Raw genomic sequence first — 18,849 nt, forward strand, 5'->3', positions numbered from 1 at the left:
GTTAAGGACCAAGTGAAAAGAAATTCTAAGAATCCTCTGTCATTAACTAGTCCTTCAAATGCAGTGCCACGCTATGCATTTCTTGATATTTGGAGATTTCCTCAGATTCATATCCTATCAAAAATTGCCATTTTAGTTAAAATGTAGACATGAGTATAATAAAAATTAATAGTGTAAGACAACAATCTAATTGAAAAGGCTTAATATCTTTATTTCTAAAGGTTTCGTTTTAAAAGCTAGAAAAAATACTAGAAAATGTGAGTAGGAGGAATCTGGAAGAAGTGCTGTATGTTTCTGCATGTGGTTATGTCAAACTACTTTATAGGCAGTTTGCATCTGCATACAGGCTAAATTAAGAAAATAGTGGTACCCACCCATGAATTATGAAGTTTTAAATCATTTTAATTTTGTAAGGTTGTCACATCTATAATTTGAGTCTCCTTTGTGAGTCAAATAGATGACAGCATGTAAAAAATCTGTATGTATGCTGATGGAGATTACTATGAATTCTGAAGAAATTTTGTCTTTAATGGATGTCTTGAAGAAAAACTACAAATTTATGACTCTAAGTAGTGTGTATGTAAAAAGCTTCATTCAAATTTTGTTTTTTGTACTTAGAAGCATTATACATGTATTTGTCAATACAAACCTTGGGCTTCATGAGGTATCAAATCAAGGGAGTAAAAGAAGATGCCAAGTTTTCTGATATAAATGGAAAAGATTCTCTCTCCTTCTAGCTCAGTAAAGCTACCCCTCCAAAATTTCACTGCCATTTATATACCAAGTTTCTTTCATTCCTGCTTCAATCTACTATGTTACTCTACTGGTTTTGCGCATGGAAACTGATTCATTAATTTTAAAAGTTACAAAGATTCTGTGCAAAGGCATATGTTAGGTTTTATTATGAAAATATAAAGAATAATAAGTGTCAACCTGCCCTTATCTGACTCAGTGAAAAGGAGACAATTATGCATTTAGTTGCCTTCTTGCAATCTGACTGCTATTATGATCTCATTTTAACACTGTGATCCAGGAAAAAAGCCTGATGTCAAATTTATTTGTTTATGAGTAAGTCAATAAACCCCTGGTTACCCTCACATATCACAAAATCAAGAAGTTATTTTTTTGCAATTCTTAAGAAAACGGAGCTGGGAGTAGGCCACAGTTTCTAGGCAGAAGGAAGAGTAACATTCAAGTCAACCATTTCCTCATTTAAAAGCATTGGTGGAGAAAATAAGGAAAAGCGTATGGCAGCATACATGTTGTACTTTTGCCCATTTGTTGAGTGTGCTGATGGTGCTAGATAACTCCTTTTTAAAACACAGTGATCAATTGTCTCATCCCTATTATGAGTTAATAACTCATTTCTGTTTATAATTGGTCTTCCAGATTGTTCTCTCCATTAAGAGATATCAGCCAGGGAGAACCTGGGTTTGAATTTAGCTTAGCTCATGAGGGATCCCAAAGAGGACTTTTGTCTGGAGTCCAAGTAAGAAACACAGAAGGAGACAGGTTTTTGGTAGTGTATGAATCCAGCTCTTCCATAAAAAAAAGGACGTCTATCCCCTTGGAGGGGATAGACGATTGGCCTTTAGTACTGTGTGTGTTTATAAATCAATTCACAAGTAAGCCATAAGTGGGCCATTGATCACCAGTGTGCATAAATTACAGCTTCATCTTCAGATACTGTTTTTCTGTGTGAAGAGCACCCTTGATTTACAAACCTAAATCCTAACCTTTCTGTGCAGTTCTCGCTTTATATGTTTCAAAATATTAAATTTAAACATTCTTTATACTTCTGCGATGAGTTGTTTACCCTTAAATAAAGATGAAAAATTTGAAATAAAACAATCTTTTGCCAGTGAGTTTCCAGTTAACATGGCCTTAAGCCATCATTCAGCAGAGTTCTTGGAGTTTCAAGTGATTTAATCTTGGTATGGTCTGTAAGATTGCATTCATCAAGACTTATTCTGATTTTCTTGGAGGAAAATGACACATAATTGAAGTTGGATCTATTTGCTGTTTTCCTGGTTCAGCAAAGGACGTAGTTTTGCTGTGCTGAATCTTAGAAGCGTTCCACTGAAATTAAAAAAAAAAAAAAAAAAAAGAAGCTCCTATTTACTTAATGAAAGTTGGGATTCTGAGTTTCAGCTTTAAGCAGACTGCCTCTTCTCAGGCAGCCATGTGTGTTTCTTACTTAAATAGCAGTGGTGTGTATTGAAAACCAAGAATCTAAAATGGCATAACTTAGATACAATTTTATTTTAGGAGACTAATATTTACGGGACATTTTGCCTGACTGGAAAGAGTCTATTTTCATAAAACATTTTTTTTTAATTGAAATAAAATTTAGGTGCATCAAATTTAAGGACCCATTTAATGCTTAGAATAAAACTTACAAGAAAAGTGCAAAATAGGAATAAGAAATGAGAAGAATTCATAATAAAAAAGAATCTCCTTCTATAGAAGAATTCTGTAGATACAAAATTTGAGAAAGACATTTCTCGTTATATTTTCTTATACACTAACTCTAGACCATGCATCTGTTGAGGGTTGTTTGTTTCGGTTGGTGGTTTGTTTTTTTTTCTTTTTGCAGTAGTACCACATTAAACTCTACCAAGAATAAAGCAAAAGACACACAGAGTCGTCTCTAGCTAATACTTAGTTCTGTCTGAGAATAAAATTTTATGCAACTGAAAACCAAGTAGAACACATACGATGAAGTTGTGGTCTATGGTTATGGCTATTTAATCTGTATTAAATCAGTCAGAAGATCTCTGCAATTGCTTTGAACCAGTTTCTATGCACTTCCAGTGACTGTGGTGGGTTGACCTTAGGTGGATGCCAGGTGGCCACCAAGCCACTCTATCACTCCCCTCCTCAGCAGGACAGGGAGAGGAGAAAAATAAGTCCAAAAAACCCAACCCCAACCTTGTGGGTCAACATAAAGGCAGTTCAATAAAGTAGAAGCAAAAGGACGCATCTGGAAGCAAAGGAAAACCTGCAAATAGATTTATTCTCTAGTTCACATCAGCTTTTATTGCTGAGCAGACATCATATGGTATGGAATATCCCTTTGGTCAGGTTGGGTCAGCTGTCCTGGCTGGGTCCCCTCCCAAGATCTTGCCCACCCCCAGCCTACTGCTGAGAGGGGGAGAAACGTTGGAGAGACAGCCCTGGTGCTGTGCCAGCACTGCTCAGCAGGAGCCAAAACCCTGGTGTGTTACCAACACCTTGCTGGCTGCCGATACACAGCACAGCACGGGGAGGGCTGCTGTGGGGAGAAGTAACTCCATCTCAGCCAGACCCAATGCAATGACATAAAATCCTGACTGTTAACCCTAATAGTAGCAAGGACTCAGATCGTTACAGCACTAGTTTTAGGGTTTGGGGGAAAATGCTCTATTTCTTGGGCAATGGAAGCACAGAAAGAAAAAAATATTCTTTCAGAGGGCTGGTTATTTTGAAAGTGGCGTATAGCACTGTACAGGAAAGGTTTCCTGGAGCCTTTGCAAAATCAGAAGGGGATGGCACTAACACTGCCCTCTGTGCTCAGCCAAAATGGGACAATGTTTAATAAATCTAAGTATTCAAAACTGGAAGTCTTGCTTTAGTCAGACATGTCTAACCAAAGGGGAGCCAAAGGGAAGAAAGGGAGATTCCAAAAACTTCCTAGTCTGTTAGTCATTGTCTGCTTCTACTGATTTAATGCAGAAGATATTCAGGTGGCTGCAGTGAAAGTCACGTGGTTAAAGACATAAGAGCAATGAAGCATATAGTGACAATGGTGCATATTTTTTTCTCCCATGTATTGAAACTGGTCCTTATCACCTTGATTTTGTATAGGAAAATAATACTTTTAGGATTATTTACCTTATCTAACAGTATTTCTGATCTTCAAGTGGCAAGATTTGTCAATAGTTCAAAGATAAGACTGAATATTTAACATATTTTAAAAAATAGTGAAACGAACTTTAGAATTTGTACTAGTTTATTTGGGTATGGATCCTCTTACTAGACTGTAATTTAAACACTTGACAATGGGAGAGAGAGGCATACTTCAGATTTACACAGAAGGTATTGCATTTCCCGTGCATTTAAGATAAGGCCCTATAGCTTTTCCAAGAGGAATAAAAGTATTGTAGGAGTAGACTGAATCTGAAATACTATGAAGTTTTATGTCAGGCAAATGCTATTGCTATCTGCCAGTGGCTGGGTAGCTGCATAAGTTGATGCCATAGCATCCTGGGTGCGTTACATTAGCGGTGACAGACCCTTTTTGGACACTTGACTGATGGTGTTTATGTCATTCCCACTGCAGACAAGCTGCCTGAGGTTATTTAGCTTTCATGCCGTTGTCTTTTAATGTTAATAACTGTTGAAACAGGTATGGATTGACAACCCTGGGGAACTGTCTAATTCCCAGACAGATTCTTGTAACTGGCCCGTTAGTTACAGACGAAATGTCAATGTTTCTTGTATGTTCAGATGGGTTTTCATAATTGTTGCTTTGCATGTGAAAGAAAGTTTGAATTGAGAGTGAAACTTTCCTAGGGATATTTTTTAGTAATGACGTTCTGTTAGCTCACTGTTGTTATCACCAATGTTTGATATTGTTGTTTATGGTATAATGACAGTCACTAGTCCCCGGCGTGAAGTAATACACACGATCTGTAAGGATACCTATAAATCTACCCTCAAGGACTAATTTATCTACTAAATAGGATTCATTTCTGTAGGACTAATCCCTGAGTAAAGTGATATTCACTTTTTTTAATAGCAGAAATTAGCCATTTACCTAAAAAAAAAGAAAAGTCCCATAGCTACACTAGCACTAGTATTGAGCAAATCACTTTCTTGTACATTAACTATTTTTCCTCATTTTCGCATACATTCTCCATTTTTTAAACAAGTCAAGTAGGTTCCACTTCTGTCTGAAAACTACATTCTCAAGCAGCATTTCAGATGGGAAAGTTCGTTTCGTACTCTTTAACTTTAGTGAGAGACTGCTAGTCAGCGTTGTGAGGGATTTCTTTTAGAGCAGGGTGCTCTTTCACTGCAACTTTACACTGGAAAGGAGGAGCAGTGTGCATCAAAGTAGATATTATGTGCAACTAAAGTCTATTTAAGGGAAATAGTTTAACGGACAGTGACATCAGTATTATAAATATTTTTAAATACTGTTGTTGCTTTCAAAATCATTCACTTAACGTTGTACGTGTTTATATCATAGACAGGATAGTAGATGGTGTAGTAGCTGAGTGCTGGTTATTCAAGCTGACAGTTCTGATCAGACTTGCAGAAATGAAGCGGAAATTGTCAGGAAAATGTCAGTTTTCATATAACTCAATAACTACAGGGATGCACAGCTATCTATTTGCAAACACAGGTACATGTACAAATTGAAATTTTCAGAACCCTGTTTGTGATGTATCTTACAGCATCTCCAGATAAGTGTGGATGATTTTTGGCAGAAATATCAGTTTAAATTTTATTATAGCTATAAATGTCTTTTGGTAATTATTGTAATTAACTATGCTATCCTCATGCCAACACAAGTTTAAAATAGCAAATGATGGGAAAATAAAAGTTTCTTTCCATATAATACTTAGACTATGTATTCCCTTCGTTAAAAAAGTGCACTAACAAAATATACCAACAGTTAAAATTACAGAATAATATGTGTTCATATTCTGTTATTATTAATTTAGCTTAATTGCTGCATTATTCAATACTTCCTTAAGCAAAAAAACTTACCATGCTCAAATTGTACAGAGAAAGGTGGGTATTAAACTGATGGTATATTCAAAAATATGCCTATATTTTAATAGCTGGAAATAGTTACAAATGAATGGGTATTGAAAGAAAAAAGTGGCAATGAGAAAAAAATTTTGAGGGTCTTGACTCACTGACTTTTTTTTTCTCCAAAGAATATTGTCATATTTTCTTTAAAATAATTTGTCATAGCCTGAATATAGAGCATTTTCAGTAAATTTTTAAGATTTAACAGTATATGTGGTTTCCTTCAGTACTTTTCTTTGCCTTTTTGGTTCAGTGATTTACATTTGTGTAATAACAGGAGAGTCTACTCCAGGTGAAACATTCAAACATTACAGTTCAATAAAAATACAAAAAAGTTTCCTTAGAGGCAGCAGTAGTTAAAACACAAGCAAACAACTCTCTATATCTCATAAAATATCTTCAAATATAATTGGTTAAAAAAAATAATTTTAATAACCAAATTGCTTTCAGAGTTGCAAGCTACTATATTTGTTACTATCTAACTGAAAGCAAGTTTTAGTCTACATAGAGACTAATTCTCTGTCCTTTTACACTGAATAGAACTTACGTTCCCTTCATTGCTTCCTATCTCTTATTTAACAAAAAAATTGCATAATCCATGCATAGCCACTGTTAATCAGTAATACATGTTATTACATAAAATAAGCATTACTCCTATATTTCTCTGAGCAACGATAAGAAATAGCCACACTGCTTTGCATTTGTATCTGTGTTTGAGCATGTGTGATGTGCTCTATTAGAAGTCCCCTAAGTAATGGAGACACTGTTAGATAATGTGTTTTAAATATTTATAAAATAAAATTATGTTTGAATCATCAAAGGATTATATATCTCCTGATAAAGGATAGAGGTTTTTTTAAGATATTATTGATTTTGATAAGGAATTACATGTCTGCAGGCAATGGTATTATTTAGTAGTGAAAAAAACTTGAAATTAAGTTCCTGCATATATTGTATGTGGTGCTGTATAATAGCACATCAGTCCTGTGGGAATTCTATGATATGTTTTCCTATTAACTTCTAATTAAGGCTGGGTGATTTTTAGATAAATTGGCACATGTGGCTTTTCTGCATCATCTTTCTTAGAGAATATCAGGTCTAAGTCCTACTAATCCAAACAGGAAAGATCCTTCAGTTTCATTCGGAGTAGAAATATTCAGTTGGATTTAGACTTTTTTAGTAGTTTAGAGGAAAGAACAGGCAAACAATTTGTGCATAAAATGCATTAAAATGTTTCAGAAAGGAAGAAACTAGCATTTTAGCTTTATTCAGTTTGACATTAGGGAAAGCTCAAAAAGTAAGTGAAGTTTTTGGATTTATGCATGGACAATTTTTGTTATCCTCCTCTAATATTGCATCCATGTTATTCCTATTAAATCCCTGGTTGCATCACTTTATTTCAGCTGCATGAGAAGGGGAAGAGACAAATTTCCTCAACTTTGTTTTTAAACTTTAAGAGTTGTGTATAAATGGAGCCTTTTTTTTTTACCAGTGCAATAATTTGCTGCTTCTGCTAGTGATGGAAGGGGTCTCCTGGAATGGAGGGTATTGCCTTGCAGAGCAGGAGATGGAATGACTCAAGGAGCCAAAAGCTGAACTGAGCAGGAGTGGCCACCTCTTTGGGGCTTTAATCTCAGGCCAGTGGCATTCGACTAGCTATCAACTTGTGGTGGGTGATGACGGGCTCCTGTGGGATTGTGCAGTGTGAACATAGGGGGTAGATGTGACAGAAGGTGAAGGTACCAGGATTCAGAAGGTATTTGGTTTAGTCCACACATAAAATACATCCCAAGTTAGGAGTCTGAAAGCAATCCCACCTCTAGCCTTAGAGATCTCTAAGGACAGTGAAGTGAAATATATCTGTATATCTGTGTCTCCACCCCACCACCTCCTCTCTGTAGAATATGTGGTGTATCATGAACTGTTTTAAACTGCAAGTAGCAGAAGAGCTCTTTCACTATTACGAACCTATATTTCTAATACCATTTTCCAATAGTATTTCAGCATCATTGTTATATCAAAAAATGCTTTATCATCCTGTGATATTACCTATTTGCAATACCTATCTTCAGTGGCTGGAGTAGGTACGGCACCAGTTTAATCACCTGAGAACTGAAGTAGAAATGACATATAACCTCAGATATGACCTAGCAGCTCAGGTAAACTGCAGGAAAATATTGCCAATAACAAGGTGCGTGTTTTCAGATAACAAATTTACAGATTTTTTTCCCAGTAATATTTCTTATGCAATAAACAGTGCCTAATTAAGGTCTTTCATATCATATTTTATCTCACCTCATGCTATTTGTATAGCAGCATTTTATAATTGAATAACAGTAAAGATAAAAATGCATGTATTTGGATTTTATTTATAGCTGTGAAAGTATGCTTTACAATTTGTCAGTCAGCCCAAGAATTCAGTTATCTTAAAAGGGAACTAATTTTTTTCAATGAGAAGTACCAGTTACAACTAAAAAAAATCAGCATTTACAATCTACATATAAGTTTAATCTACCTGCATTAAAGAGAAGAATTTTGCTGACAGTTTTTTATGGCTTGGTTCCACTGTAATATTTCATCTGTTTCAATATATGCATATAATCGAAATAAAGAAGTAACAGTGGTATCTCTGTTTTGTGATGTGGTAGCCGTCATTCTTCGAGATTGCTACTGTGACTGATGCATTTATGTACTATAATTCATAAACATAAATGTTAAAATTTATAAATAATATTTAATTTGTTATCCAGAAACACAAAGCATTCTATAGACTTGCCACAAAAGAATGGTGAACTGCTTTATAGATGCACATGAGGAAAGGAGAAATATGGTTTTGTCTTTGAAAGGTAATTCACCTTCTTCTAGAGAAGATTTCACATGTCTGTCAAGGAAAAGGTTGAAGGCAATCCCTTGCAAGTAAGCAATAGCTATCAGGATGTATTAGGTAAAACTGACTCGCACAGTACCCTCATACCCTTGACCTTCCAAACACATTTGTAGATAATGTTGATGCTTCTGACAGCCGACACAAATCCTCACAGTTGTGTGGGAAGATATTTCCGTTCTGCATTGAAACTATATTTTCTGTAGTATTAAGTCGATCGTTTGTGTAAGACACAAATTTTGAGTTATGTGGCAATACAATGCATGTTATAGCCTACACTTTGCAAAATATATCTGTGATCTTATAATGTGCACAGTAAGAAGTTTCTTCTGTGGGGCAGTTGGAGAATGGTCTAATCTGGGTCTAATCAACAATGCCTGGCAGTGAAGAAGCAACAGCTTAAATTGAACTGCCAGAGCCAAACACTCTGAAAGGCAGTATCTGGATCCAAACTTTCAAGATCTAGAAGTTCCTCTAATAGAAGGAGGCAGGATTGAGGAGATGAAAACAAAGACTCTCACAAGAAGCAGCTTCCTAGAACAATGCTTTTTTGTTGTTCGTTTGCTTCCCAAAAAATCTGCTGGAAATGTGATGTGAGAATTCATATAAATAGAACTTACTGCTTTTACAGAAGTGTACTGTTTTGAATATATATTGATGCTAAGCTGGATTTATGGAAATGCCAATATGTTTTCCTTTCTCCTTAGATGTTTGTAAAATTAGAAAGGTTAGTTTAGTGTTTGTTTACCATCGTCTCATTCTACATTTCCAGAATGTACCCTTCAGTCTGATTGCAGGCACAATGACATAAAGTAATAAAATGCAGATTTTGTTAAATATGTAAAATGTTATGTCCTGACCATCCTTCTGGAAAAATTACAGGCTTTATATAGAGCTATGCATTCTGTCAGCATATACATTGTTCTCCAATACAGAAGGCAGAAAAGAATTTGTGAGAGGGAAGGGAAGGAAACATGGGAGCACTGGACTAGATTTGCACTGTCACCTTTGCACTGCCAGCTTTTTTGCACCGATTTCCCCAAATTTATCAGTAGCTGGAAACAGATGTTGGGCAACTCGCTGTAAACCCTCCCTGGGGGAGGCTTGGCTTACCCCCGTACTGATGGTCTGCCCATCGCCCCTGAGTGCTGCCAGAATACGGCAGCACATCTTGTGGTCCACTTTTATCATCTCCCTGGCATGAAGCCCTCTCCATGGGAAGGTATGATTTATAGGCATGGCTCTGGTTCAACAAATCTCACAAATATCCAAGGAAGTGGCAAAGGCTGAAAGAGTGGAAGGGAAAGCAGAAGGGAAATTTCTTCATGCATGAGTAGAAAATGAATTTTAGAGGTAGGCTTGCTTTTAAATAAATTCATCTTATTCCTTTTAAAAGCCATGAAGTTTTTATTGCTGTGCAGAGATATACCTGTTCTCTCTGTACTTCCATCAAGGAGGCTGTATCTGCAGAAGTGTTAAGGAACAGAATGCTGTTACCTCAATATTTGCTTCTCACATACAAAGTTAAATGTCATCTGGATATTACTGGCGGAAATTTCTGTCTCTTACCACCAGAAGCTGAAGATATTATGAGACCAACACTGGGGATCTGTGTCCTGAGACAGAGACTGCAAAAAATCAGGAAGGGTTAAGGGAAACCTCTTTGCTTGCAGCACTCTGGAGAAGTCCCCCCAAATTGTTTGTGTCCCTATGATGACAACCACATTTGGCTCTCAAAAATCCCAAAACTGGCTCTGTCATTTGAGCTGTCTGCCTGGGAACTCAGTCAGCTGATAGCCAAAATAACTCGGGAGCAATCTATTCAAGGATTATTCAGGATCCTGAACAAAGGATCTTACTCAAAGGTGCTTGGGGACCTGGAATTGCATACCTGTCTCCCTTTCTTGTCCAGCAAATGTTTATGTCACTTGAGATCTATGCCTAACCAGGCAAGGATTGTACCAATTAAGCATGGAAATATTTTTCATGGATATAAATTTTCACTATTTAGAATGAGTCATCATCACTAGATGCTGCAGGGCTTGCCTGCAGTATTTTTCTGTGTCTCCAAATTTCAGCACTTCATTGGAGAGACTGTCACAGAAGTATTTTCCAGATGTCCCCAAAAATAGGAATGAAAAAACTGTTTAATAGAGACAGTTCTAGATGACTGGAGTCACCCACTCCTAAAGACAATCAGATGTAGACTGACTGTGACAATGGATACTCTGTGCTTAGTGCCAAGCCTGCTCTCCAGAAAGTTTCCCTTAGTGAAGCCTATCCTGTAATAAAAGACAGTCAGCCTAGTTGCATGATTTTTATTAGTTGTGGTTTCACATTGTGTGAACACCAACTTGAGATGTTGTTTGTTTGACCAATGCGAGAGATTTTGTGATGTTAAGTTTGGGAAGTGGATAGGATGAGGGCGGGTGTGGAGGAGAGGCTGTTGTGGTGTCTCGGGAGGTTATGCCTTGGGGAGTTTGTGTCTTGGTAGACTGACAGATAGGGAGGTCTCAGATGTCCATCAATGGGATACAACGGAGTCCTCAGGAAGGACTGGAAGGTTTTGAATTTTCATACAAACATTCCAACTAATGTCCAAATTGCTCTGAGACCAAAAGAAGGTGAACAGAACTGAAGAAATTCATTATTCAGACTAACTTGGCAGGCATAGGCATTCAGTACAACAGAGAAGGAAGTTTTGCATTTGAAGATATTTTATTACTGGTTTTTTCCTTCGCTCCTAGAAAAATACTCCAGAACCTTTAATAGTTCAGATTCGCCTAAAGAGCAGTAAAGAATATTTCAGATATTATATGTTTTTCTAAATTGCATTTTTTCTTTGAAGAAGGCCTACTAGAAATATACTGCCTCGAAAACTCACTACGCCTTTCTCTTTTTTGTTAACCCCACCTCCTATTCCCAAATTTGAAAATGGAAGATACAATCCTAATAGCAAAAACCCTTTTAGAAGTTTATGAATCAAAGCAAAGAAATAGGTGTGGAAATCTGTGCTAATAACTCGTATTTCAAAACAAGCATATTGTTGTAAAGCTGGTCAGTAAGAAGGTATTGATTTAACTTCACCCATTTTTGAGTAAAATGTTAACAGTAACCTTTTTTTTCTGTTTTCCCAGAACTAGAGGCAGAGGAATGGTGCAAACATCTTTGCATGGAGTGTCTAGGAACCAGGCTCAATGATATAAGTCTTGGGGAACCAGATTTGCTTGCTGCTGGAGTCCAGAGAGAACAAAATGGTAAGTAACTTTGTAATTTCTCCTAGATCCATTTTTAAGTGATGTCCCATGTTATCTTTGCTTGTGGTTGTTTTTGTTAGGGTTTTTACTATTACCTAGAAGCACCTCATTATTAACTAAACATGTGGATGAGTATTTGAGTTTCAATCCGATTTTTTCTGCAATAAAGATGATTAAATTTCATGCCATGCATTCATGTGTTCATTGCGTTCACATTTTCCTGTCACGGGAAATGATGACTATGACCTTTCTAGTTGTGGAAACAATGGCCTCTGTGCAGAGAAATAAAACAGCAGCTGTTGTTCCACAGCCTTTAAAAGACAGTGATGAACATATCAACACCACTTTGGAGTGTGAAACACAAATTTGCTTTAAACTTACACTTGTCTTGAATAATAGAGTCAAGGTCATCTAAAGTTTGTTAAATACAGGTGAAAAGGGCAATGACAGATGCTAGTCAGCACTAAGCCTGAACTTGTAAGTCTTCATGTAAAGGCTATTTGGATGAGAACTTTAGATTAGACATGTCCACAGGAAGGATGCTGTGATTATCCTGTCATTTAATTCCTATTAATGAACATGAGGGCAACACAAAATGTGCTGGTTTATTCCTCCCTAAATTACAGCATTCAATGATTATTACTGTCTTGATGCTTTTATAAAATCCAATAGCTTTTACCAAAGTAGTAAAACAAACTGCCTCGATGGTCATAAAATATCAAGCCAACTATCACTATAAACAAAATTACGTAATTAAATTATAGAATGAATAGCAGCGTATCGATTGTATCCTATTAATTTCATAGGACATCTCTGAACCTAATAACATAAACCATCCAGAAATCTTTAAGAAATTTCGTTCAAAAATCAGACATTGTTCAAGTGCGATTTAAAAGAAGTTCAAATATTTGTGAAGTTGTTTGCCTGCTATGAGACACAGGATTTAATTTGTAGTCTCAGATTACTTAACAAATATAGAAGGGAGAACTACTGATATTTTAGGAAAGTGATAATGATTAGACACCACACAAAACATCTTATCTGCCATATGCTCATAGGCTATAGGTATAAAACTTATATGCATACTGTTGAAGAGAGAACTATGTGAGCAGGTGGAGTTCCTTCACAAATGCAAAGGGAAATCAATCTTGTCAAAAGCCTGTGATGTGAGCAGCAAAATAGCTTGAAATTCCTCAAGGTCTTTCTGCAGTGAATTCATGTACTGTCCAGCAGCTTTCAGACATAGATTGCAAATGCTACATTTCATCTCATTTTTGAAAGAGATACAATTATACACATGACCTCCAGAAGACATAGATTAGTTCTGTTGTCTGAACAAGTCTGGATTCAGTTGCTTTAGTCTAGAAATTAATTGCAGTGCTACCAACCAGCATATATGAACATAATTAGCATCTTTATTGTTCTAAGTAAATAAATGAAAGGAAACAAAGAGGCAAAGCATGTATTTGTTGTACAAATCACATGAATAAGAATGCATGGAGGGTATTATTAGCCATGTTCTTTTAAACCAAGTGGCTGAATACATATAATCCAATATTTGACAAGCATGCTCTGCTAAATCATTAGTTACAGTATCTCAGACAAGTAATTCCAATACCTATTCACTTCCTTCCCTCAACCCCATGATGCACAACTCTGCATTTTAATAAGTATGTTTGAAATTCAAAGCCGTCTCCTTAATTGGCTTGTTCAGAAGCAAAGCAAATTCTGGTTTGGGGGTGTCTTAACTTGGAAGGAGGGGAGAGTATTGGTATGAAATCTAGCATTTGTTCATTTGGCTGTGCTGTCAGAACCTGCAGTTGCACTCAAATTTCTTTAGCCGGTTTCTTTAGTAAAGTGAGTTGAGTGGAACTGTAACTTCAGTTTATACTAGCTATCTTATTCTGCAAACTTGGCAGTGTCATTCCCCACATGACAATTTTATGGAGAAGGTGACTAATTGGGGGGTGGAATCATTGAGCTCTGATAAAAAATTCAAATTTTAAATTCATTTTCTTGCACATTTTCCCCATATTGTAGCTTTTAAAGGCATGCTATCAAAAATTCTAGTTCAAAAGATACCTAAAAAACTTTCAAAAGTCTACTGAGCTTTTGCTGACCTGAACCCCAAAGGTCAAAGTTAATTTTCCAATTTGAAATTCATGAAAAGTGACTATCTGTGTGAAATGTCTACATTCTTGCTCATTGTGAAAATGGCAGCCGTGTCACTCTCAGGGTCATTTTATTATTTTTGTGTTAAATAAAATCCGTACACTGGTATAGTACCTTTGGATGTCATTAAAGCCTCAGCATCTAGTTTCGTGCAGGTTCTGTTGCCTGAACCATACGAGGGCTTTCTTTCAGGTGACTGAACAAAAGATGTCTCTCAGTATATGAGCAAGACCACAGACTGCATTGTCGCAAAGACTATAGTGCCAGTGGTTTTGCAGGGTTAGATATATGTATTTTTCTTTACATCTTAAAGGCTAAAAGCAGTTGAATAATGGTGTTATACTGTTGCTATCTCTATGATATGACAGGGTGTTAATACCATTAATCCCAAAAGAACAGGTGTTTTAACCATTAATCCCATTTCATTCCACTGTCTGTTTTCAAATGCTTACTTTGCCCTAGAGATTTTCTGAAAAGTTTAAACTTTGATAAAGACACTCCCTTGATCGTAAAAGAACTAACCTTAATAAGTTGTTTTTTTCATGAGCTGCTTTACATTTTCCTAGCAATAATATTTTTAATATGCTATGTACATCATCCATCCAACTACTTGCCCATTCCATTCCTTAGAGGGCATTTGCATGGTGTATGTCATGTACTTGTAAGAATATTCACTGAAGGGATCAAGTAAATTTGCTGTCTCCGGAAAAAAACAGGAAGTTTTCTGTTGTGCAGGTTTCTGGTTTAGTCCCCGTATATTACCACCATAGCCAGTACCTTCAGTTTGCAGCATTTGTAATAATTTTCTTAATTGTTATTGTCTACTCTCTGGGACCATACAAACTCATTGTTACGTGCTACTTACATCTTTTTATACCCACATTTCAGAAAATACTTGGCAAGAAAAATGTGTGTTTTCTATGATTTCTCTAACATCTCCTGTAGTCTGTTTATCCTTCCACTCTCACTCTTGTGGTTCTCCTGAGATGAGCTTTCAGTTTCGGAAGGGAAGACGCTTGATTCTTTGTGACACGAATGCAACACTATGGGTTGCAAAACAGTTTGTTCCAAAGGCTGGCAAAATTTGTGTTTGGTGTGCAGACGTCACGCCTAAAAGGCCATATCGTTTGTCAGGTATTTCTGTCATATGCGGATAAAAATCTACGGTAGTGCAGCGATCTGAAAGAGCTTTTTACAGTTCTGAGTTGCTCAGTAAGTGCTAGTGAGATCTATTTTATTGCGGTTGCACTGTTGCTTGGACCTCCAGCACCAAGCAATTCTGCAGTGGTGATGATAGCTAAAAGAGCCAAACTATAGATCTGCACTGCTCATAGCAGAGACCTCTGGCTGTTGGGTCTTGCAAGAAGAATAGAGAAGACATCTAAGCAATTTTTGTGCAAAGCACATCAGTAACAGAAAGCTCCTCACTGAATTTCCTCTCTATTATTACTTCCAAGAGGTATTACTACAAGTGTTACTGTGTAAACTCCACTGCAGAAAATGACCCTTAGGTGGTTTTCTTTCTGTATTTAAGGCTCGCAACTAATGGCTGCTTAGTTTGCAATGATACGCGGATTCCAACAGAAGTGAGATTTGAAATGAAGCTTCTGTTACTCTCCAACCATTTTACCTTCTCTTTCCTGCAAATCTAAGTGATTTGCTTGTATTCCTGTTTCTGTTTAAATTTCTTTTCACACCAAACACAGTCTCTTACTGTTTATGAATATCCATTTAGATTATTTGATAAAGAATGAAAATATAGTATTAAATCAAAAGCAGTAAAGACTACATGATCCTATTCAGATGATAACAACTTTAGTATAATGGCAGTGGAGCTGTATATACAATGATAAGAAAATAATAATACAGAGTTATAACTCCAGGAAAGAAAATCTGGACTCAGTTGGATCTGATAACGCTGTTGACAAGTAGTCTTCTAAGAAATAGCATGTGATGCTTACACACACATTTCATATTTGTTAGGTTTCTCAAGCTGCTAGGGAAAGAAATCATGAATGTAGAGTGCTGTATTCATTTGGAAGAATGGGAAAATTCCTTTCCAGCTCTCAATGCACCCAGAATCATTTGTAGTGCACCCCAAAACATAACAACAAAAAGAAAATTTTATCATTTTTTTTTTAATATTTTTACCTGCCTAGTTGTCATCATATCTAGAATTTATCCATGCTCGTATTTGTTGGTTTGGGTGTTTTTTTTTTTTTAAAATATCACTCTTTCCAATGTGTCACTATGTTTTCATTCTTTATAAAAGGAAGTCATTAGAAAGAAGTAAGTCATGCAAATGGACAGTATACAATGACAGATTATGTTTACTGTGAAAAAGAAACCAGAATATTCTAGACAATATTGGTTAAAAATGTGTTATGTGTAGACAGTGCTAGTAAATTCATGCTTTAAGAGCAGGTGCTTCTCTTTGGTAAAGACTCTTTGACTATCTATTTTGAATACTAAACAACAACACTAAAGTAACTGAAAGTGTGTACTAAATCATATTATATTAAATTTTACTTGTAAAACTGATGTAAACAGTGAAGAAAATAGGCAAATGCAAAAATGCAAATTTTTAACCTGAAGAAAAGACCAGTTCCATCTTTTATGGCTGTAGCTCATTTATTGTTAGGTGTCATGTCAATATAATGCTTTTCTGTTATGTATTAAGCTGGTGCTTTGGTTTTGTTGTTTGGGTTTTTCCATGCATTATAAAGCTAATTTTGATTTTAGAAGTCTGGAAAACTTTGAAGGATAATTGATTTTCTTTTTACTCCCTGTAAATATAAATATTAAAATATATTTTAATATAAATACAAATATAAAAATACTCCCTGTATTTTTTTTACTCCAATAAATAAATATTATTTACTAACATCTCAGAAAATCACTTTTTCCTCTTTTTCGTAACATTTGTTTTACCTTCTTTTTTATTTAAAAAGATTCCATAGTACAGCAGTCTTGCTTCCTGGGTTTTAATTGCAAGAAACTCATTATTTTCTGTTAGTAAAAATGCAGCTTTTCTGAGTGAACAACGTCCTTGAATCCTCAGAAGAGGATTATGAGTTATTTCTTTACGCTACATATTGAGATTACAAACTACAGCCAAAGTATAGAGACTTTGTAATTACATTCACAGAGCTGACTTGTTTTAGGGTATTTTCTAGGGTCTGTTTATGATTTACTACATAAAAGCATTTTGCATGTTTTTTGTTCATCTTCTGTTATCCTTAATCCATTTTTATACTTTGTGGGTTTTTTTAAAAATAAACCAAGCGTAGCCAGATTTATTCAGAAAAGGAAGGTGTTTACAGTTTTAATAGCTGGTTAATCCATGAATTTTCAGATTCTTCTCTACGTTACTACTTATCAGTGAAACGATTTAAAATAATTTATTTATGGTTGCCATTATATTTTCCTTGAGAAGTTAATAAACATTTCCATACATTTTTAATGGCAGCGAAGCAGAATAATTATAAGCAAAGGGATAAAATTAGTTCTGAAGTCTTTGTTCCTCACTGTGTAAAGCAGGAGACAATCATTCTAATAGACCTGAAGTATGAACAAACGCAAAGTGCTGTGACTTCAAGACTTAGAGCTCTCTTTCCACCTGAAAATTAACTAAAGATGGTCAGCAGAAGAAGTCTCGTAGATGGAGGAGGAGTTTCTTCCAGATAGAAGCTGAATGTTTGCTTTTAAAGCCTCTTCTTATATAGACCCCACCAACCTGACTGCCTCCTTCCATAAGTAGTTTTTCCCTCGCATTAAAGCTGAAATCAAACAAAGCATCTGGATTGCAAGACTGCAATGTTCTCTGGTCAGGTTTCCAACTGGGATGATTTAGGCAAAGGAATCCAGTGATAAAATGGTTAGTCACAGTCATTTTGCTTCCCTCGTGCAGCTGGACTTTCAGCTGGAAGACTGAGAGCATTTCAGAGTTGCTGCCAAGTCTCCGTCTCAGTCAATATGCTCGTTTTAACAAAGACTCTTACGCTCCTGTGCTCTGGAAAACATATTAAAGGTCGTATTCTTGCCAAAGCCCAAATGCTAAACACCTTTACATGCACAAAATGTATGATGAAGCGCTGCTTTGCTTATTCAAGGAGATAGGAAAGAGCAGTTACATTGGAAAGAGTGCAATAAGTGTAGCAATATATCAGCATTTTTTTCTCATCCTGGCTTCCCCACTCCCCAATTTTGCTCTCACCAATTGTAGAGGAGGGGGGAGGATAGTGGTGCTGAATGCTGAGGAATTGCACCTGCTCGGTCTCAGCCTTGTCTTCTCCAATAGGACAGCATCTAGTTGTTTGGTTTCTTCCATCTCCCTATTTTCATTAACTTCTATTTACTTAATCTTACTACCCAATGAACTGTTATTATCTCAGCCCACTCATATGCAGATGGTGACTGACCCACAGAGAAGCTAAATATCCTATTCGATATGGTTCAGAAGATCTGGTGATAGAATTCGGCTGGGATTCCCAAATCTAGCCTATGAATGTTTGTTATTCCCTGGATGAGTTTAAAGGCAAAATTTGCCTCTAAAAACTGAATGATTGTATTACCATTACCTAAACACCTGTTCAAATATTTTCTGAAATAGAAAAATTGGGCCCTGCATTTTAATTGCTAAAATAATTTAATAGTATCCACGTCTCTCTATGTCTTCAATTTCCCACTACTCAAAAGTATTAGTTTTTGTTTCAAAAGCAGATATATCCATCT

General features: G+C 36.1%; 1 protein-coding gene across 1 annotated transcript in view; it reads left to right on the plus strand.

The window, feature by feature from the left end:
- The window catches only part of DOK6 (docking protein 6), a 254,769-nt gene that overhangs the window by 137,461 nt on the left and 98,459 nt on the right, over positions 1 to 18,849 (plus strand). Inside the window, exon 4 of the mRNA XM_075744536.1 lies at positions 11,824 to 11,943. Within this exon, the coding sequence (XP_075600651.1) occupies positions 11,824 to 11,943 (120 nt within the window). The remainder of the gene's footprint in view (positions 1 to 11,823; positions 11,944 to 18,849) is intronic.

The sequence above is a fragment of the Balearica regulorum genome, chromosome 2, assembly GCF_011004875.1.
Source record: "Balearica regulorum gibbericeps isolate bBalReg1 chromosome 2, bBalReg1.pri, whole genome shotgun sequence".
Taxonomy (NCBI): Eukaryota; Metazoa; Chordata; class Aves; order Gruiformes; family Gruidae; genus Balearica; species Balearica regulorum.